Source organism: Phoca vitulina, unplaced genomic scaffold, assembly GCF_004348235.1.
Source record: "Phoca vitulina isolate PV1807 unplaced genomic scaffold, GSC_HSeal_1.0 scaffold4, whole genome shotgun sequence".
Lineage (NCBI taxonomy): Eukaryota > Metazoa > Chordata > Mammalia > Carnivora > Phocidae > Phoca > Phoca vitulina.
The window spans coordinates 11,309,783-11,329,090 of NW_022589707.1; the positions used below are offsets into that span (position 1 = coordinate 11,309,783).

At 35.6% G+C, this 19,308-nt stretch overlaps 1 protein-coding gene and 1 long non-coding RNA gene across 3 annotated transcripts in view; one reads left to right on the plus strand and one right to left on the minus strand.

The window, feature by feature from the left end:
* Positions 1–19,308, plus strand: part of LOC116630751 — a 73,168-nt gene that overhangs the window by 44,714 nt on the left and 9,146 nt on the right. The window lies entirely within an intron of this gene.
* AGBL3 (ATP/GTP binding protein like 3) overlaps positions 1–19,308 on the minus strand; it is a 59,854-nt gene that overhangs the window by 31,464 nt on the left and 9,082 nt on the right. Inside the window, exons 4-11 of the mRNA XM_032401535.1 lie at positions 16,370–16,477; positions 11,945–12,083; positions 9,788–10,567; positions 5,501–5,663; positions 4,061–4,187; positions 2,937–3,037; positions 2,607–2,719; positions 1,685–1,751 (exon numbers count right to left, since the gene is read on the minus strand). Of these exons, the coding sequence (XP_032257426.1) occupies positions 1,685–1,751; positions 2,607–2,719; positions 2,937–3,037; positions 4,061–4,187; positions 5,501–5,663; positions 9,788–10,567; positions 11,945–12,083; positions 16,370–16,477 (1,598 nt within the window). The remainder of the gene's footprint in view (positions 1–1,684; positions 1,752–2,606; positions 2,720–2,936; positions 3,038–4,060; positions 4,188–5,500; positions 5,664–9,787; positions 10,568–11,944; positions 12,084–16,369; positions 16,478–19,308) is intronic.

Consider the following 19,308-nt stretch of genomic DNA (forward strand, 5'->3'; position numbering starts at 1 on the left):
CAGGCCTTCAGATGAGACCATAGCCTGACCAATGCCTTCACAGCACTCTTTTGAGAGACCTTAGATAGAAGCATCCAGCAAAGCCACTCCTGAATCCCTGTCTCACAGAAATGGTGTGATAATAAGTATCTGAAAAGTTTTAAGCTGCTGCTTGGGGTAATTTGTTACTCAGCAATAGAAAACTAATACATCTGTCTTATTCCATTCAGCTGCTATAACAAAATACTGCAGAGTGGTTGGCTGAAAATAATGGAAATTTATTTCTCATAGTTCTTCAGGGAAAAGGTTGAGATCATTGTGGTAGTATGGTCAGGTGAGGGCTCTCTTTTGGGCTGCAGATGTCTTATTGTATCCTTATATGGTAGAAGGGGCTAGGGATCTCTCTGGAGCTCTAAGGTACGAATCCCCCTCAGAGGGCTCTGGCCTCATGACCTAATCACCTCCCAAAGGGCCCACCTTCTGGTTCCATCATATTGGGCATTATAATTTCAACATATGAATTTGGGGGAGATAGAAATATTCAGGCATAGCGTTCTGTCCCTGGGCCCTCCAAATTCAAGTCCTTCTCTCATGAAAAATGCATTCATTCCATCCCATTCCACTCCAAGTTATGTGCTTCCAAAATACAGTAGTGGGATAGGCATAGGACAGACATTCCCAAAGGGAGAAACAGAAAAGAAGGATGGGGTGATGGATCCCAAATAATACAAGTTCTACCTTCCATAAAACAATAGAACACAAACACAATTCAGCCAAATTCTTTATAGTCAGGATTAAAATTTTCTCCATCAGCCAATAGCATGTTTGTTTCTGAGACTTCATGAAAATTACCTTTAATATTCATATTTTTACTAATGTTCTGTATGTGATTATTTGTGTATTCTTTAAGAAGATGGAAACTCGCTCCCCCTCTTTCCTTTCTGAGCCCCTACCAGAATCACCTTTGGAAGTTCCTTCGCGGCAACATCAGCATTTTCTAACATGCACTTCAAAGCTCTGCCGGCCTCTACCCATTATCAAATTCCAAAGTGAGTCCCACATTTTTAGGTATTTGTTACAGCAGCACCCACATTTGGTACTAAGAGAGCAGTGTCTTAGTTTGTCTTAGTCACCTCCTAATACCATCACATTGAGTGTTAGGGTTTCAACATATGTATTTGGTGGGGGCATAAACGTTCAGTACCACCTGAACTCCCTACTTCTCCTCTGATTCTAATTTCTCCTTAGGCACTTACCATTACCTGATACATCATATATTTTACTTATTTCTCATTTTTTATTTCCACCAACTAGAATATAAGTAATGAAAGAGGATTTTTGTCTCATTTTTTGTTCACTGCTCTATCGCCAACACATAGCTGAAGCTCAATATATAGTTGTTAAATAAAAGAATAAATGAATATTGAATTTGCAGTCAGGTGATGTATGTTAGGCTACCAACTCTCATTAACAAGTGGTGTGGCTTTTGAGAAGTCAGCTGTCTGGATCTTTAAAGTAAGTGTGTTAAAAATCCTAAGGATAGAAAATTCTGTGATTTAAAGATATGTCACATAATCAGAAAGCAGCAGTTATTGCTATACAATAACTACATAAGTGCAAGCATATTTTTGTGTGATTGTTAGTCACAGTAAGAAGAGTACCTATTTAGTATATCCATACCATAGGCAGAGATTCTCAATCATACCTGAGAAGTTAACTTGAGAAGATAAGTCTGAGACTCATTGGATTCTGAACTGTCGGAGCCTCGGCTACTACAAAAAATAACTTTGATATAATAATTATTAAATTATTTTAATTATTATATTTATATTTTATTTAAATTTACAGTGTTTAATTTATTAACAATCTATATTGTAAGTATAAAAATAATAATAAATAACAATATTTTGGTGGCATCTTAAAATTTTAACTGTTGCTTTTATCCTATTATTGGAATGGTAAAAATGGTTCTAATTATAAGAAGAATGTTTACAAAGGTAAACATTACAAATAAATTTGTAAATGTTACAAAGCGTAGATGTCATAGTTCTAGGCATCTCAGAGTATTAGAAGAACAATGGCTGAAATTGGAACACATCAAATAGAAACAAATCCAGGAGTTCAAAATGATACTCCCCATCTGCAAACAAACTTATTAGTCACCTCTGGAGGTTGCAGGGGCACTAATGCAAGGTCTGAAAATTTATAAATAAAGGAAAAGAATCAAACATTTGTTCTGTCTTTCCTATAGGAAACCGTACAAAATTAGTACCTTCATTCTTCCAACAACATTCCCTTAGCATTAAGTTTTGCATTTGTTATTCGCTAAGTTAGAGTATGTATGTGGCATCTCTATAAATGTGTCAATCCTCTGTGGGTAATGTTAGCATCAAAAACAATCTGAGTACGGCTTTCATGGACAGGACATAGTAGGTGTTCAATTAATATTACCTGAATAAATAACTGAAGTCTTAATGAAGTTGGGCCAAAGTAAAGTGCATGGAAAAACTTTTCCTCCACCTATAGTTGGGATTTTCAGTTGAGACTGAGAATTTTATATCCTCCTGTTACTATGAAGAGCACAGTAACACAGCACAAATTATGTTACATCCACCATCTTGACTTACCTAGACTCTAGCTCCAGTGTCATTTCTTTCAGAGAAGTATCTGAATCCTCAAGGATTTTTTCCAAGTTTATATGTTTTTCCATTTCTTCTAATTCTTTCAAGCACTGATAATACTAGGGGAAAATGATAAATTAATTACAAATTAACTCTATTTCCTAATTAAACTAAATATTTATAGACACCTGGAACAATAGGTAGGGGGACATCAAGTACTAGAAACCTCAAACACTGTTAGGATACTAAAAGAATAAAAACTGCCATAGGCCCTTAGTTAGGTTATATTATCTCATAAACTTGAGTTTGATACATTACCAAATGGACTTTGCTTACCTTGGTTCGGTCTGGATCACAATAATCCAAGAGAGAATCACAAAAATGGTATCCCACTGACTCCAAGTCTTTTGTGTTGAAATGAGTGCCCCGTTTATTACCTAAAACATCAAGAAGTTTATCCACCATTGAGGATGAGTTCATCATTCATCCTTAATAGGTAGGCCTAAATTGTAAAACAGAGAGTATAAATAAACAAAATATCTGATATGATTCTATAGCTGTCCTTTGGATTTTCTTCTCTGGGGCAGGTCATCTAACAGCTCGCTGCTTACCCTCCTTCCCTCTCCACCCCTGGATCAAAGCTGACTTAACACGTATTAGGCTATGTTGTAAGGCAGAAGAAAATTTAGTAAGAAATTATGGAATATTTGGTTACCAGTTACAAACACACTCATAATCACTTAGTGAAAAACTTGGGTAAATATTTTAATGTTTTCATCATCATAGATAGTGTTATATCAGTTTCAAGGTGCTTTAAAAAACAGAAATTATATGTGTGGATTTCTAGCACTTTCCTTTGAGTCAATAAATTTTCTAAAAATGTAACAATTTTCTTAGTATGGAGTATTCCAAGGGTAAACTAGATGTGACTAAAAGATTTCTTAAATGGAACTAGAGAGCACGCTTTTATTTTTAGTTAAAGGAACCGAGTGCTTCCATTAAAATATAAATTGACCCCCTTAAAGAACCCCCAACAAACCCAGTCTACTTTGACTTGCAAATAGCAAATCCACCAAAAACATTTCTATCTTGATATTTTAAGTATGAGCATTGCTTTTTCTTGAAATCACAAGTCATCTGTAAGGACTCCTTAAAAACAAAACGAAAACAAGCAATTAAAGATTAGCTCATGAAATAACCAGTTAGGTATTCTATCTATATGCTAACACTTTGTTTTCTAAACAAAGGGAAATAATGAGATGGAGATACAGAGTGGTAGTTTGTTCAGCCTATATATAGAAGCGATTGGACACCAGCATGTATCTAAGTGGGAAGGAAGTGCCCACTATCAAATTGTCCACGTAATTAATCTCACACTAAAAATATTTCCTAATTAAACTAAAAGTTTAATTTAGTGGTTTAAAGCTCTGAGAGCCATGAATGAGAACACTTGGTCTTACCCAGGGTAGATCCACAAAAAGTAGCTTCCATGGTAAAGCTGTTTCTGATTCCCATTTTCCACATTACTACCCTTCCTGTTCCCTCTTTGCTCTTCTGAACATTAAACTTGCAAGCTGAGAATGAAAACTAAAAAGAAGCAAATAAAAATGAGAAAATGTGTTTTTCTGAGTACAATGTCTTAGGAAGTAGCGTTGAAAATGAGAAAGTAGTGCAAATGCAGTAATTCTCTCTAAAGCTTCAGGGGCTGCTTTTATTTCCAAACCAGTGGAAATAACTCATTTTAAGGATGACATATTTTCATTTCTCAGAAGTACAGATTTGAGAACACTGGCAATAAATTTTACTTTTTATATATAACATATGAATTCTTGATTCTGTTGGGATAAGCTCTTATACTTTAAAAAACTTAAACATGTTTAAGAATAAAATTAATGTAGATGTTTTGAATAAAATAAGGATGCTTTACTTTTACAAGCTCAATCATTGGAAAGCCGTCCTGAAAGATTGTTATAACGTCAGTCTCTCTAAAAAGTTTTTGCTATTTTTTTATTTACAATAAAATTAACTTGTGTTCCATCCTGTGAGTTTGACACACGTATAGATTTGTGTAGCCACTACCACATCAGGATGTAGGACAGTTCCATCACCTCTAAAAAACTCCCTTGTGTTATTCCTTTGCAGTCACAATTATTTATTTTGAAGCTACAGTAAATGGTATCGTTTTCAGTTTTGGTTTGCAATTGTTCAGTGTGAGGATATAGAAATGTAGTTCATTTCTGAGGGGGGACCTTGTCATATAGGACATTGCTAAACTCACTTACTAGTTTTAGGAGGGTTTTTTGGTGCATTGCTTTGGATTTTCTATGAAGACAATCATGTCATCTTTATTCCAAAAGTGTCTGCCTTTTCTTTCTCTTGCCTTCCAGCACTTAGAACCTCCAGCATAAGGCTGAATTGAAGAGGTAAGGGTGGTTATCCTAGCCTTGTTCCTGCCCTTATAAGGAAAAGTCTTTTTTTTTTTTAAGATATTTATTTATTGAGAGAGAGAGAATGACAGAGAGAGAGCATGAGAGGGTGGAGGGTCAGAGGGAGAAGCAGACCCCCCGCTGAGCAGGGAGCCCGATGCGGGACTCGATCCCGGGACTCCAGGATCATGACCTGAGCCGAAGGCAGTCGCCTAACCAACTGAGCCACCCAGGCGCCCAGGAAAACAGTCTTTTATCATTAGCTATGGTGGTAAGATAAGGTGCATTTTTTCCTTCACATTTCAAATTACTGGTCACTAAACATTCCACGTAGTTGCTTTTTTATGGTCAACTGTATAAGGCAGTCAAAAGAACTAAATAAAAAAGCAGTTTACTGAATAAGGTGATCTATTCTGCAGTCTCACGCGGGCAACATGTAATAAAGGAAAAGTTAAACATCTTAAATGGTCTTACTTTGTCTGGACAATTTTTGCTCAGCATAAGTGGGAAGATTCGTTGCTGTAGGTATAATGCTTTACATCTATCACTACCATCACAACCATACATGAAGATGTTCTCTTTTCTACTATGGCCATGAAGGTCACAATATAAAATAACCTCTCGTTTCTCCATCAATCTACCGAGAAAAAAAAAGAAGTTACTAAACAAGTTACCAAATTTTACCTCTGCATTTTTCTATGGATTTACAAGTCTAATATCCAAATAAATAGAATTTCTTATATCCTCACTTTCAACTTCTTTCTCTTACCCATACCGCATATTAACAATTTTAAGACATCTACAATAATTTCCTATTAGCTATATATAAAATACGAATGCTTACCTTCCATTATAAGGACAAAATTTACCTTACTCCCAAGACTCTCCAATAGGATCCTCTGCTTTATTATTCTGGTTTTCCATCGTATAAAGAGAACAGCTCGCTCCTACTTTGCCCACTAGCTTTCACAGAGATTCTTCCTGACTAGAATACCTTCTTTCTTCATTTCCGTAAGTGCAAATACTGCCCCTCATCCCTCAAGGCTGACTTCATGTCTCACTTCCTAACCAGTCAAGACCACAGATTTTCTTTTTTTGAATTCCTATAGCACATAATATTGGTACCATTGCTTGACATTTGCCTTGGAAAGTTTTCATATTTTTGATATTTAATCTTGTTAAGGGTAAGAACTGCTTCAAATCATCTAGAACAGTGCTATGCACAAGAGTACCCAAATATTTGTTAAAAATTGAGTACCTGACAACCTGGTGCTGAAGCCAATTATTATACAACCCTTGATTAAAGTGGTAAATATTATTTTGAGAAAAATTGTACCAAAGTTTGAATTTTTTTTCTGGTAAATTTCTAATAAGTAAGGAAATTATTACACATTTCTTAGGAGCACAATCCTCAGCTTGTATAACTTCGGCACTCAGTGAATATTGAAGCAATAAAAAATAAGCCGCCAGGGACGCTTGGGTGGCTCAGTCAGTTAAGCGTCTGCCTTCGGCTCAGGTCGTGATCCCAGCATCCTGGGATCGAGTCCCGCATTGGGCTCGTTGCTCAGCGGGGAGACTGCTTCTCCCTCTGCTTGCCGTTCTGACAAATAAAGAAATAAAATCTTAAAAAAAAAAAAAAAAAAAAAGCCCCGGGGCGCCTGGGTGGTTCAGTCGTTAAGTGTCTGCCTTCAGCTCAGGTCTTGATTCCAGGGTCCTGGGATCAAGCCCCGCATCGGGCTCCCTGCTCAGTGGGAAGCCTGCTTCTCCCTCTCCCACTCCCCCTGCTTGTGTTCCTTCTCTTGCTTTGTCTGTGTCAAATAAATAAATAAAATCTTTAAAAAAAAAAATAAGCCCCCCCAAACTGATTGATGAAAATAACAAATGGAGAGGCTTTAAAAAGGTAAAAAAAAAAAAAAAAGAAAAAAGTGGTATTAAAGTGGTAAGATGACAGGCATTTTTTGCTTTTTTTCATATTTCTAAACTTCATGCATTATATTACTTAAATAACCAATATTACATACACTATTTGTTATACCTGGAAGGATAAATACCAAAATGTTAGCAATGATATTTGTAGTAATATGATATGTATTACTTTTATAACAAAAATATTAAAACCTAAAATCAAAATATTCAAAGCATAGCTTCTATTAGGAATACTTCTTCTTTAAACTAGACTATAAACTATACTAATAATACTTCTTTAAACTATAGAGAAATCCCACAGTGAGGTCTGTTACATGTGTTAATTGATTGCCCTTTTCTCATTTGGTGCCCAATAAATTCTAATTGATAATATAAGACTGACATAAAGCCACTAAATGATCATTACAAGTTTTTAGAAAACTAAGTGGATTATAAAGCAAGATTATCAAGTTAGGGCTTTAAATATGAAATATGCTGAACATTTTTTGGCCAACATTTCCCCAGTTTTAATGATCTTTCAGTTTCTTACAGGTAAATCAAAATAAACTCAGTAATTCCCAAAGATATCTCATTACTTCCAAAGGGTCTAATTTTACATGAATTTAAATCACTTGAGAAATGGCTTGGGTCTTTTTTCTTACCCACAGGCTAAGATATTCTAAGTATCTTATACTAAGCATCCTATGCTAAAATCTACTCTTTCTTATTCTCATATTCTTTAAATATACTAAATCTTAGATATACTTACAGCTGCTTGCCTTCCCACACATATGTGATTCTTATTCTACTTACCTAACTATGATTAATTGCATTAAGGTAGTTTTCTCTCTTGGGAGTCTTTCTGAAACTAACTGATTGGATTCCTGCCTTAACCTTCTTACAAGGCAATCTGAGAAGAATGGAGACATTTAAAGTATTTTCCATAGAGACAAGCCAAAGGGCCTTGGCCTATAATCCATCTTGTGTTGGACCAGGGACCCTTAAAGTCAAAGAGCACTAAGTAGATATTATATTCTAATCAGCTTCCTTTCTTATATATATATATTTTTTACATTTTGGAATAATTTTAGTTTACACAAAATTTGCAAAAATAGTAGAATGCTTCCATAGACCCCTCACCCAGTTTCCCCTAATGTGAACATATTACATAACCACGGTACAGTGTCAAAAATGAAGAAACCAACGTTGGTACACCACTAGTAACTAAACTCCCAACCTTATTTGGATTTCACTTGTTTTGCCCCTAATGTCTTTTCTGTCCCAGAATCCAATCCAGGATACCACACTGCACTTCACTCTCTTTTGCTTGTTTGCCATCCCCAGAAAAATAAGGAAGTCATGGTTTTTTAAAAATCTTTTATCACTTAACATTTCTCAGATAACTACGGGGAATCCTGGAGTCCACATCTTTGAGGGGTATGAAAACAAAGAATTTTCAGTCCTTTTTGAGGGGATCTGCACTTCACTCCCTCTGCGCCTAAGCAGATAAAAGAATTAACATGGAAGTGAAAGTGGAGACTGAACTGAGATGGTTGGGGCCATGCTTCTTGGTGCTTCTGAAGCCTGTCAGCTCCTCCGAGGGGCTGGAGGTATCCTTGAGGGCCTCAGCCCTGAAACAGGGTCCTTGTACTTGCACTAGAGGCCCTGGTAACAAAGTGGGATCAGGACATAGACACTCTCTATAATAGTACTTATTGTTGTAAATATTTGAATAATCCTGAAGAGTTTACAAAGAGTTTTTACATCTATATCTGATTCATCAACAACTTTTTTTTCTTTTTATATGTGAGCTAACACTGAATACATTTAGAGCTTTCAATGCTCCATATTTTATTCTGGACACTTTATTAATAATATTCTCATTTAATCCTCCTGCCTATGGGTTTAGTATTATTATTACCATTTTATAGATGAGAAAATTGAGGTTTAGATTTGTTTTTAAATTGCTCAAGGTCACACAGTTAGTAAATGACACAGCAGGATTCCAATCTGATACTTTAACTCCACTCCACACTCTTAGCCAAAGAGGTTAAGGGGCTTTGGACTTGGAATGCGGTTCTGTGACTCTAAATCTTTTTGCTCTAGCACATGCCAATTTCTGATTGTTATCACCTGAATCTATTAAAGAATTCACCCATTCAACAAATATTTAAATATTATGTGCATTTACTGACCTGGATTCTTTGGAAAATTTAAAGCTATTCAATTTTTTTCTGGGGGGGAAATAAGACTATAATTCATCAAAGTTTTATTTTAATATTTTAATAACTATGTATCCTGATAGTCAAAAGACTTATCATAATAAAGAGTACACTTATCATGATGAGCACTGAGTAATGTACGGAATTGTTGAATCCCTATATTGTACACCTGAAACTAATATAACATTATATGTTAACCATACTGGAATTAAAATTAAAAAACTGAATAAAAAAAGGCTCATCATAGAGCAATGTATGATCAACATAGTGCCAGGAGGCCCTGTGAGATAGAATTTTCATATGTAAGAGATTCAAGCATCCCAAACTAAACATCAGTGTTACCTTTAGCTTTAGCAAGTAACCAGATTTGGGATAAGCAAATTTAACTATTAGTTTCACAAAGTCATTAAAATGTTCTAGAAATTTATTCATTATTTAAGAAAAGGCTAGTGAATCCAGTGGCATAATGCCAGAAAGAAGAGTGGAAAGAATGGGGAAAAAATTAAGTAGCTATAGTTAAACTATCAGTTAAGCTATCTTAAAAGCTAGAGTAAAACGAATGGGATGGTGGGAGCAAAAATCTCACTACCAAGTTTACTAAATAAGCAGAGAGATAATTTGAGGCTTATTTTACCTACGGATCATGTTCCGGGTATACCAAACAGAAGGAAATGATTCCTTCAGGAGAGATGTATAATTACGGTTTAAATCTCGTCCAGCTAAGGAACAACGATAATTTCCCACAATCACACCATCTGGATTCAGCATGGGTACCACCTTGAAGATGAAAGTGTCCCGAAGCAACTGCGCATCACTTGAGTCTCCTAAAATATAATCTAGGAAGCCTTTCATGATCCAAGAGCTGTTGGTTTCTCCCGGATGTACCCTTGCAGTCAAAATCACAGCCTTTCGTTTTCTTGAGTCAGTGCTCTTGAAGGGAGTAGTGATTGTTAAAACATACACCATGTTCCTAGCAATCGTGTGGCACAAGACGCGTATTTTACAAAACTTTGACCGTACTGAGTCATGATTGATAGTAGAAAGATATTCTTGCAGGTTGGTGTAAGTATATGGATAGCAGTGAGCAAAGTAGCAGGTATCTTTGTTGTGCGGAAATTGAAATGTCCATGTAAGAGAGAAATAATGGCGCCCCTCTTGTCCCTGGTTGTTCCTGTAATACTTGATTTGGTCTCCTATTCTCTGCCAGCCAATATTATGAGCCTTGGCTTCTTTTTCAGAATAAAAGAGTGGGCGCATACCCCGATTGTAAAGACTAGCAGGCTTAGTGAAATTGATTATAGTGAATCTGTAGACTATTCCTGCTTGGGTATTAGTGACTTGGAAATAGTACCACTGGGTGTGTTTATTTGTGAAGAGGTCAGGGCGCACGGTCAACTGGTATTCATATTCTGCCCTAATACACAGAAGGAAAGAAAAACACATAAAAATGTAAAAATGACATTCAAGTTCAAATTAAATAAGGAAAATTATTTTACTTTTACCTATTCACAGAAAGCCTTTTTTCCTGAAGCTGTTTATTTAGGCAGCATCCAATAGCGAGCAATTGTAAAAGATAAAAGTTTTGAAACTTTCTCTTTTATTGGATCTGAAACTGCTTCTATGCTAATTCTCTAAAGCCTTTTTATTTTTTTGTAATTCAAGAGAGCACATTAAAATGGGCATTTGATAAAAAATTCTATATTTCAACCCAATTATGTTTCCTATAGAAGAAATGATTAAAGAGCTCCTAAAACTGAAATCAAGTCCGATGTTCCTTTTTTTACTTCAGATATATATGCCTGCTTTCTATTAGATTCAAACTCTAGGGATCTGAAATACTATCACTTAGAAAGGTTTAAAACATATAAATTAATAAAACCACATACATTAAAAAATTTGAAACTCTTTGAGGACTGTATTTGATAACTATTTGCATTCCCCATACTTAGTCACTGAGGATACTTAAAGGTAAAAATAATTTTACTGGTAACGTTTGTTTTATACACATATACACACACAATCTTACTGGGTTAATTGTGACTTTTTCTTTACCAAGTAACCTTCTATTCCATCAGCACTATGTACTTCCTTTGTGTGTATGTGTGTGTTAACAACAGTGGCCTATAAATAGGTGAAATGAATAATGCAAAACCATAGCTGTTGCATCTAGGTGATGGGTATGTGATGGTTAATGGAGAACTGTATTATTCTCCATACTTGAATTTTTTTATAGTAAAAATTTTTTAAAGAATGCCCTTGGATAGCATGCATGTTCCCAAACATGTTTTACAGAACATTCATCCGAAGTATTATTCCATTAAAAAGTTTGAGAAGCAGTGTGCGTCTCTATGACAATTCATATTGGCATATTAAAAATGCACAGTACAGGGGTGCCTGGGTGGCTCAGTTGTTAAGCGTCTGCCTTCAGCTCATGTCATGATCGCAGGGTCATGGGATCGAGCCCCCCATTGGGCTCCCTGCTCCGCGGGAAGCCTGCTTCTCCCTCTCCCACTCCCCCTGCTTGTGTTCCCTCTCTCGCTATGTCTCTGTCAAATAAATAGATAAAATCTTAAAAAAAAATGTTCAGTACAGAAACCTGTTTGACTTAAGTTCAGAGTATTTGAATCCAGAATGTGAACCTTTCATACCCCCTTCATAATCATCTCTAATTGGCATCATACCTCAAGGAATTGCAGTTCATTTATGAATACTAGAACTTTAATGTACCCAATACCAAAAATAATAAATAGCTGAAGGTCTAGCTCCTCAAATAAAAATAATTAAAACCTACACTTTGACTACCTTCTGTAGATTTCCACTCTCAAACCTTGCTTCAAACGTCAAAGTATTGTCATAGTTATCCACAGGTTGCTTCAGAGGTGTTCGGTTGCCCCCTACTCGGGAATACACAAAACAGGGCTCCTTGTAAGCTGATGACAGAAGAAGACCATACTGTCAAACCATGTCTAGAGTACACAGATTATCCTGCATAAAGTTTGGAGCTACAGTATAATTGAAGTGTCACTAAGGATTTTAAATTTTTAAGTAATTTGATACACAGATTTGTTGAAATAAGAAAGTCTAAGAGTATTCAGACTAGAAAAGCAATGCCCAAAATAAATTCATGTATTTCTCACATTAAAAATATTTATTCTGCTTCTGATTATTATGGAGTAATTGGTCCTGAATTTGCCCTTTCACTATAAATAACTATAAAGCTGGACCAAAGAAAATGAGCTGTTTTCACACATCTGGATAACATACAGACTAGGACTATACAGAATGTTTGAAAAAAAGAAATACACCAAGTAAGTCCATGTCTAACCTTGGCTTTCTTCCTGGCAACACTGTCTGACTACATCTTAAGAAGGTGGCACTTAAGAATAGCAGGAGGGCAGTCTTACTGAGCTGAGGAGGCAGGATTGTTGCTTGTGGCTGCTGAAATCATGAGGCAGGACACCAGAGAGAAGAAAGCTACATAGGGCTGAGGGTCCGGCTACAGAAGTACAGGGTAAGACTCAGTAAGATAAGCGAGTATTAACTGTGGGGCTGAGATATCAGATATGCCATTCTAGAATATACTGTAATTCTAAACTATCCAGAATGGAAAGACTTCATTGAGTATCTCAGGCATTCAATCATGACTCCAGAAAGGCTGCATTTTAGGTATAAGGACCACATCCAAGGGCAAGGACAATGACCTAGGACTAAATGACTAAGACAAAATGAAAATAGATCTGCCCTTATTAAAAAAAATAAATAAAACCAGGGAGCCTGGGTGGCTCAGTTGGTTAAGCATCTGCCTTTGGCTCAGGTCATGATCTCAGGGCCCTGGGATCGACCTCCATATCAGGCTTCCCACTCGTGGGGGGCTGCTTCTCCCTCTCCCTCTGCTGCTCCCCCTGTTTGTGTTCTCTCTCTCTAATAAATAAATAAAATAAAAAAATAAAACCAAAGCTGAAAAAAGCAAAATGATCTGCCAGCAATTTAACTGCCTACCAGAACAAAATTCAGCATAATTTTTGAAAAGAACGTAATACAGACTCCTACAACATATCTTTCACAATGTCCTGCATATGATTAGGAAAAAATTATGAAGCATGAAGAAAAGCAGGAAAAATGTGATCCATGGTCTCACACACACAGACACACACACACACACACACACACACTTTCAACAAACCCCAAGACAACCCAGATGTTGGGATTAACAGAGGACTTTAAATACACACACACACACACACACAATTGAATTGAATATATGTATTTAAAGACTTAAGGGAAAAGACAGATAATGAATAAGCAGATAAAGTAATCTCAAAAAACCCCCCAAACTACAAAAAAGAACCAAATGAAAATTCTAGAAATACAACAGATATTGGCGAGGATGCAGAGAAAGGGGAACCCTCTTACACTGTTGGTGGGAATGCAAGCTGGTGCAGCCACTTTGGAAAACAGTATGGAGGTTCCTCAAAAAGTTGAAAATGGAGCCACTCTATGACCCAGCAATTGCACTACTAGTATTTACCCCAAAGATACAAATGTAGTGATCCGATGGGGCACCTACAGCCCAATGTTTATAGCAGCAATGTCTACAACAGCCAAATTATGGAAAAAGCCCAAATGTCCATCGACAGATGAATGGATAAAGAAGATGTGGTATATATATATAATGGAATAGTACTCAGTCATCAAAAAAATGAAATCTTGCCATTTTCAATGACATGGATGGAACTAGAGGGGATTATGCTAAGCGAAGTAAGTCAATCAGAGAAAGACAATTATCATATGATCTCACTGATATACAGAATTTAAGAAACAAAACAAATGCTCATAGGGGAAGAGAGGAAAGAATGAAAGAAGACGAAACCAGAGAGGGAGACAAACCATAAGAGACTCTTAATAATAGGAAACAAACCGAGGGTTGCTGGAGTGGAGGGGGTTGTGGGGATGGGGTAACAAGGTGATAGACATTAAGGAGGGCACGTGATATAATGAGCACTGGGTAGTATATCAGACTGATAAATACTGACCTCTACCTTTGAAGCCAGTAACAATTATATGTGAATTAACTGAATTTAAATTAAAAATAAATTAAAAAAATAAAATATATAGAATAAAAAAAAAAAAGAAAGATAAAGATAATAAATAAAAGCAGCCAGAGAAAGCAAACACATCACAAACAGGAGAACCATGATAGGAATTACTAATGACTTCTCATTAGAAACAATAGAGGTCAGAGGCCAATGGGATGACATTTTTAAAGGACTAAAAGATAATATGTAAAGTGTTTCAGTGTTTAGACCCACGCCTGACACATAGTAAACACTGAATAAATTTTAGTTGTTGTTATTTAAAAAAAGAAAAATTCTAGAAATAAAAAATACAATAATTGAAATTAAAGATTAGATGGGTTTAAGAAAAATTGAATATTGCAAAAGAAAGACTCAGTGAACTTAAAAACAAATAAACACAATTAATCCAAACTCAAGGACAGAGAAGGAAAAAAAAATAAAGATCCACTGACATGTGGAACATAGCTAGAAATCCAGCATATGTGTAATTGGAATTCCAAAGGACAGAAGAGAATGAATAATATAGAAAAAATATGTGAAGAAATAATGGCTGAAAAGTTCTCAAATTTGGGGGAAAAAAACCCAACTCTATTAACCTATGGACCCAAGAAGTTAGCAAACATCAAGCAGGATAAATATAAAGGTATCCAAATCTAGGCAGATCATAGTCAAATTGCTAAAAACATCCAGAGAGAAAAAGACACATCACACATATAGGGAACAATGATAAAAATTATGGTTGTCTTTTTATTAAAGACAACAGACGTCACAAGACAATGGCACATCTTTAAAGAAAAAAGTCTTGAGGGGCCCCTGTGTGGCTCAATCAGTAAGTGTCTGACTCTTGGTTTCGGCTCGGGTCATGGTCTCAGGGTCCTGAGGTTGAGCCCTGCGTTGGGCCCCCCTCTCAGCAGGCAGTCTGCTTCCCCTCTCTCTCCGTCTGCCCCTCCCCCAACTGGGCACACACACTCTCTTTCTTTCTAAAATAAATAAGTAAATCTTTAAAAAAAATCTTTAGAAGAAAAAAATATGACCCCAGAATTCGTTCCCCCCAGTTATTTAGGGACTTCCCTCTCCTACAGCTACAGATCTGGAAACCATTTTGTCTTCTTACTCTTTCAGGACTAGAAGAAACAATGATTTTGCTCTGTTGACAGTCCTAGGTTGCTTTACCACCCCTTGTTAGTCTCCCTTAATTCTATCCACACTTTAGTAAGTGATACTTTCATTAAACCTTCTTAAATTACTCCAAGTATGCCATCCAGTTCTTGACAAGACCCTGCCTGACTCACCTTAACTATATTAATATTTTATCAGATCTTATTTGTGTGTGGAAGTTCTAAGGCAGGTTAGCTGTGCAAATATTTGAAATTAAATTAAAAAAAATCAGAGATGCTTGTCTTTACCTTTGTTGTTAAAAATATGTGAGTATATGATTTCTACAATTGTTTACTGTATAGGAAACAATCCTTGTAAATTTTTCTGTTTTGCCAGCCCTTTAATTGTGCAGGAGTCCCATACTTCCTTACAATGGTGCTTTAGGAGCAACACAGTTGAGGATATAGGCTGAGACATCTATGTTTGATTATTTGCATTCTATCATAAAGCAGATATGAGATTTTGCATTACTAGAGTTCTCAAAGTACAAATATTGATCTTCCCTGTTAAGAACACTTTCCTGAGATATCATCTTAGATGTTACTTACAGTGTGGGGTATTTCCCCCTTTTAAAGATGCAATCTCAAGAAAGTATCAAACTGGTATGAAATAAAAAGAAAATCATCTGAAAGATTTCATGAATGTGACCTATGAATAGAGAGGCAATAATAGTCGTAGAACACTCCACTGGATTTATCTTTGAAAACTGATGTGAAGCATAATTCCTTCTAAATATAACTCTCCATTGTAGTGGGCAATACATTTTATTTTAAAGTAACTTTGTATAAACTGCAGTACACCTTCAAGAATATAATTAGCACTAAATACACATTTGACTCAGTCTGTAACCAAACATCTTGATGGAGACAGGGACTTCCTGGTAATGTGCAGTTTCCATTATAAACAGCAAAACAAATGTAATTAAGGGATGAATCTAGGTACCAAATTATATTTTATAGCAATGTGTCTCATTATATACTCACCATCTTCAGCTAGATAAACTACAGTATCTTCCTTGGAGTTTGGATAAAGGGGTTCCATCTCTAGGCCTGTTGGGGTGTACACTGGCTCAGGATAAGAAGGAGTCCAATCTGGAAAGAAAAAAGAGAAAACTTTATTTGAATACTACTTCAAAATAAAACGGGAAATTTTTATTGTATATTTTCAAGTCATTCATTGGTATATCTAGGCTAAAATTTAGTGTTTTATGCAGGGCTTAACTATCCAGGCTTTCTCTCTTTCAACTATCCAGTAAGCTAGCTATGGATTGTTCCGTGGTGGCTGGACAGGGTTTAAGAGAAAGCAGAAGTACACAAAGACTTTTGAGACCTAGGTCAACACTGACATGCTATTGCTTATGCCACACTTGGTTTTGCTAAAGCAAGTCACAGGCCATCCTATTTCAAGGGGTGGGGAAAAGAGGACACCTCTTGATAGAAGGGAATGGAAGATGACATTACAAAGGGTGAAGATACATGAATGAAGGATTGTGGCTATTTTTTAAATTTAGTAAAAGTTACATATTATATATAATGCAATGTACAGATCTGAATTGTATGTTCAATGAGTTCTAACAAATACATAGATGTATATTTTCTTTCATTAAAAAGAAAAATTGCTGAACCTTTTCTCAGAGTGGTTGTACAATTTTACACTCATACCAACAATGCATTAAGAGTTCCAGTTGTGGACTCTGAGAAACAAACAGAGGGGTTTTTTTGAGGGGGGAGAATGGGTTAGCCCAGTGATGGGTACTAAGGAGGGCACGTACTGCACGGAGCACTGGGTGTTATATGCAAACAATGAATCATGGAACACTACATCAAAAACTAATGACGTACTGTGTGGTGACTAACATAACAAAATAAATAAATAAAAAGCAAGCTAATAAAATAAGAGTTCCAGTTGTTCTACATTCTAATATTTGGAGCTGTCAGCCTTTAAAATTTTTTTAAATTTTGCCATTCTAGTGTAAAGTGGTATCTCACTGTGATTTTCATTTTCCTTTCCCATGTTTAACACTTTTGCACATTTATTAACCATTTTATGTCTTCCTTTGAGCAATGTCTGTTCAACTCTTTTGCCCATTTTTAATTAGTTTTCTTTTTATTATTGGTTTGTAGGAATTCTTCCTATAGTTTGCATACAAATTCTTTGTCAGATATGTGCTGGGAATATTAGACTGTGGCTTGCCTTTTCATTTTGTTAATTGTGTCTTTTGGTGAGAAATTTAAAATTTTGATGAAGTCAAACTTATTTTCATTGTTTCTTTTTTCTTTCTGGGTCCTCTCTAGAACTGTTTTTATCCTATGATTATGAAGATATTGTCCTATGTTTTCTTCAAGGAGCATTATGAATTAATTTTTATATTTAGTCCTGTGATCTATCTTGAATTAATTTTGCGTGTGCTGAGAGGGGTAGAGGTCAGGTTTATTTTTTCTCTACATGGACACTAGGTTGTTACAGCACCAATTATTAAAAAGACTTATCCCCACCGGATTGCTCTGGTGACTTTATTAAAAATAATTTGGTCTTAAATGTGCTAGTCTATTTCCAGATTCTATTCTGAAACATTGTTTTGCCAATTATTTGTGCTCATTCTACCCATAACTCACATGGTCAGAAATAAACAAAATGTTTAAACAAAATGTTTATGAGGAATTATACTTATGAGAAGTACAAAACCAAAGAAGTATAGTTCTGTGCTTTATTACAAAGCATATAGCATTTAGATCAAGATCTATTACATTGCCAGCCCCTCAGAGGCCCCACTCATACCCCCTTCTAATCACTCGTTCCTCCTTCCCCTTGCACTATAACCATTAACCTTACCATAACACAATCGCTTCTTCATCTGCCTTTATAATTTTATAATCTGAGTATTCATACATATATGTGCATAAATATATCTACGTAAGTATTGATATGAAACTATAGCTTTGTTTTGCCTATTTTTGTACTTACATAAGTTGAATTACATAGTAGTCTTCTCTTTTTTCACATATTTGTGAAATCAATCCATCTTGTGGCGTGTTGCTGTGATTTGTTCATTTTTATTGCTATAGAATTTATTACACAAAAATGCTACAATCTATTTATCCACTTCTATTTATAATGGGCATTCAGGTTGTTTCAGGTTGAGGCCATCATGAACAATGGTTCTATGATAAGCTTTATACATGTTCCTTGGAACACATGTGCCCACATTTCTCTTGGTTATAGATCCTGAGGTAGGAATTCTAAATTTTAGGACATACATGGCTTCAATTTTAGTTGACAATGCAAAGCTGTCAACCAATGTATAGAATCAGCCATCAGCAGGTTATGCTCCACATGGTCATCGTTGCTTACTGCTGACTTGAAGTTAAAATGTAAAATGTAGTCTCCTCTGATTTCCATGAAACAGTACTCATCCATTGATGGATATTTGGATTGTTTCCTTTTGGCTATTAGAATAGTGGTACTATATTAACACTTACATATAAGCTTTTTGGGGGGCATATGTTTAATTTCTCATCAACACATGTTATCAGATTTTGATTCTAGTTATTCCAGTGGGTATAAAGTGGTATTTCAATGTGGTATTTATTTGCATTTCCCAGATGACTAAAGATGCTGAATATCTTTTCATGTGTTTATTGGCCATGTTTATTTTTAGAGAAAGGTCTTGGCAAAAGTAGCCTAGAAAATGGAAAATTTTTAAAAAGAATAAAGTAATGGTATGAACCAAGTTTATCACATAACAAAATTTATTTTAAAGCTTTAAGCTTTAAAATTCATGCCATCGTATGAATAGACAAGTTAATGGAATAGAGTAAAATTCAAAATTAGACCTAGAAGTTTAGCATTAATAATTGTGGCATTTCCAATCAGTTTACAGGAAATAATTTAACAACTTTTTAAACAACTGGCTAGATGGTTA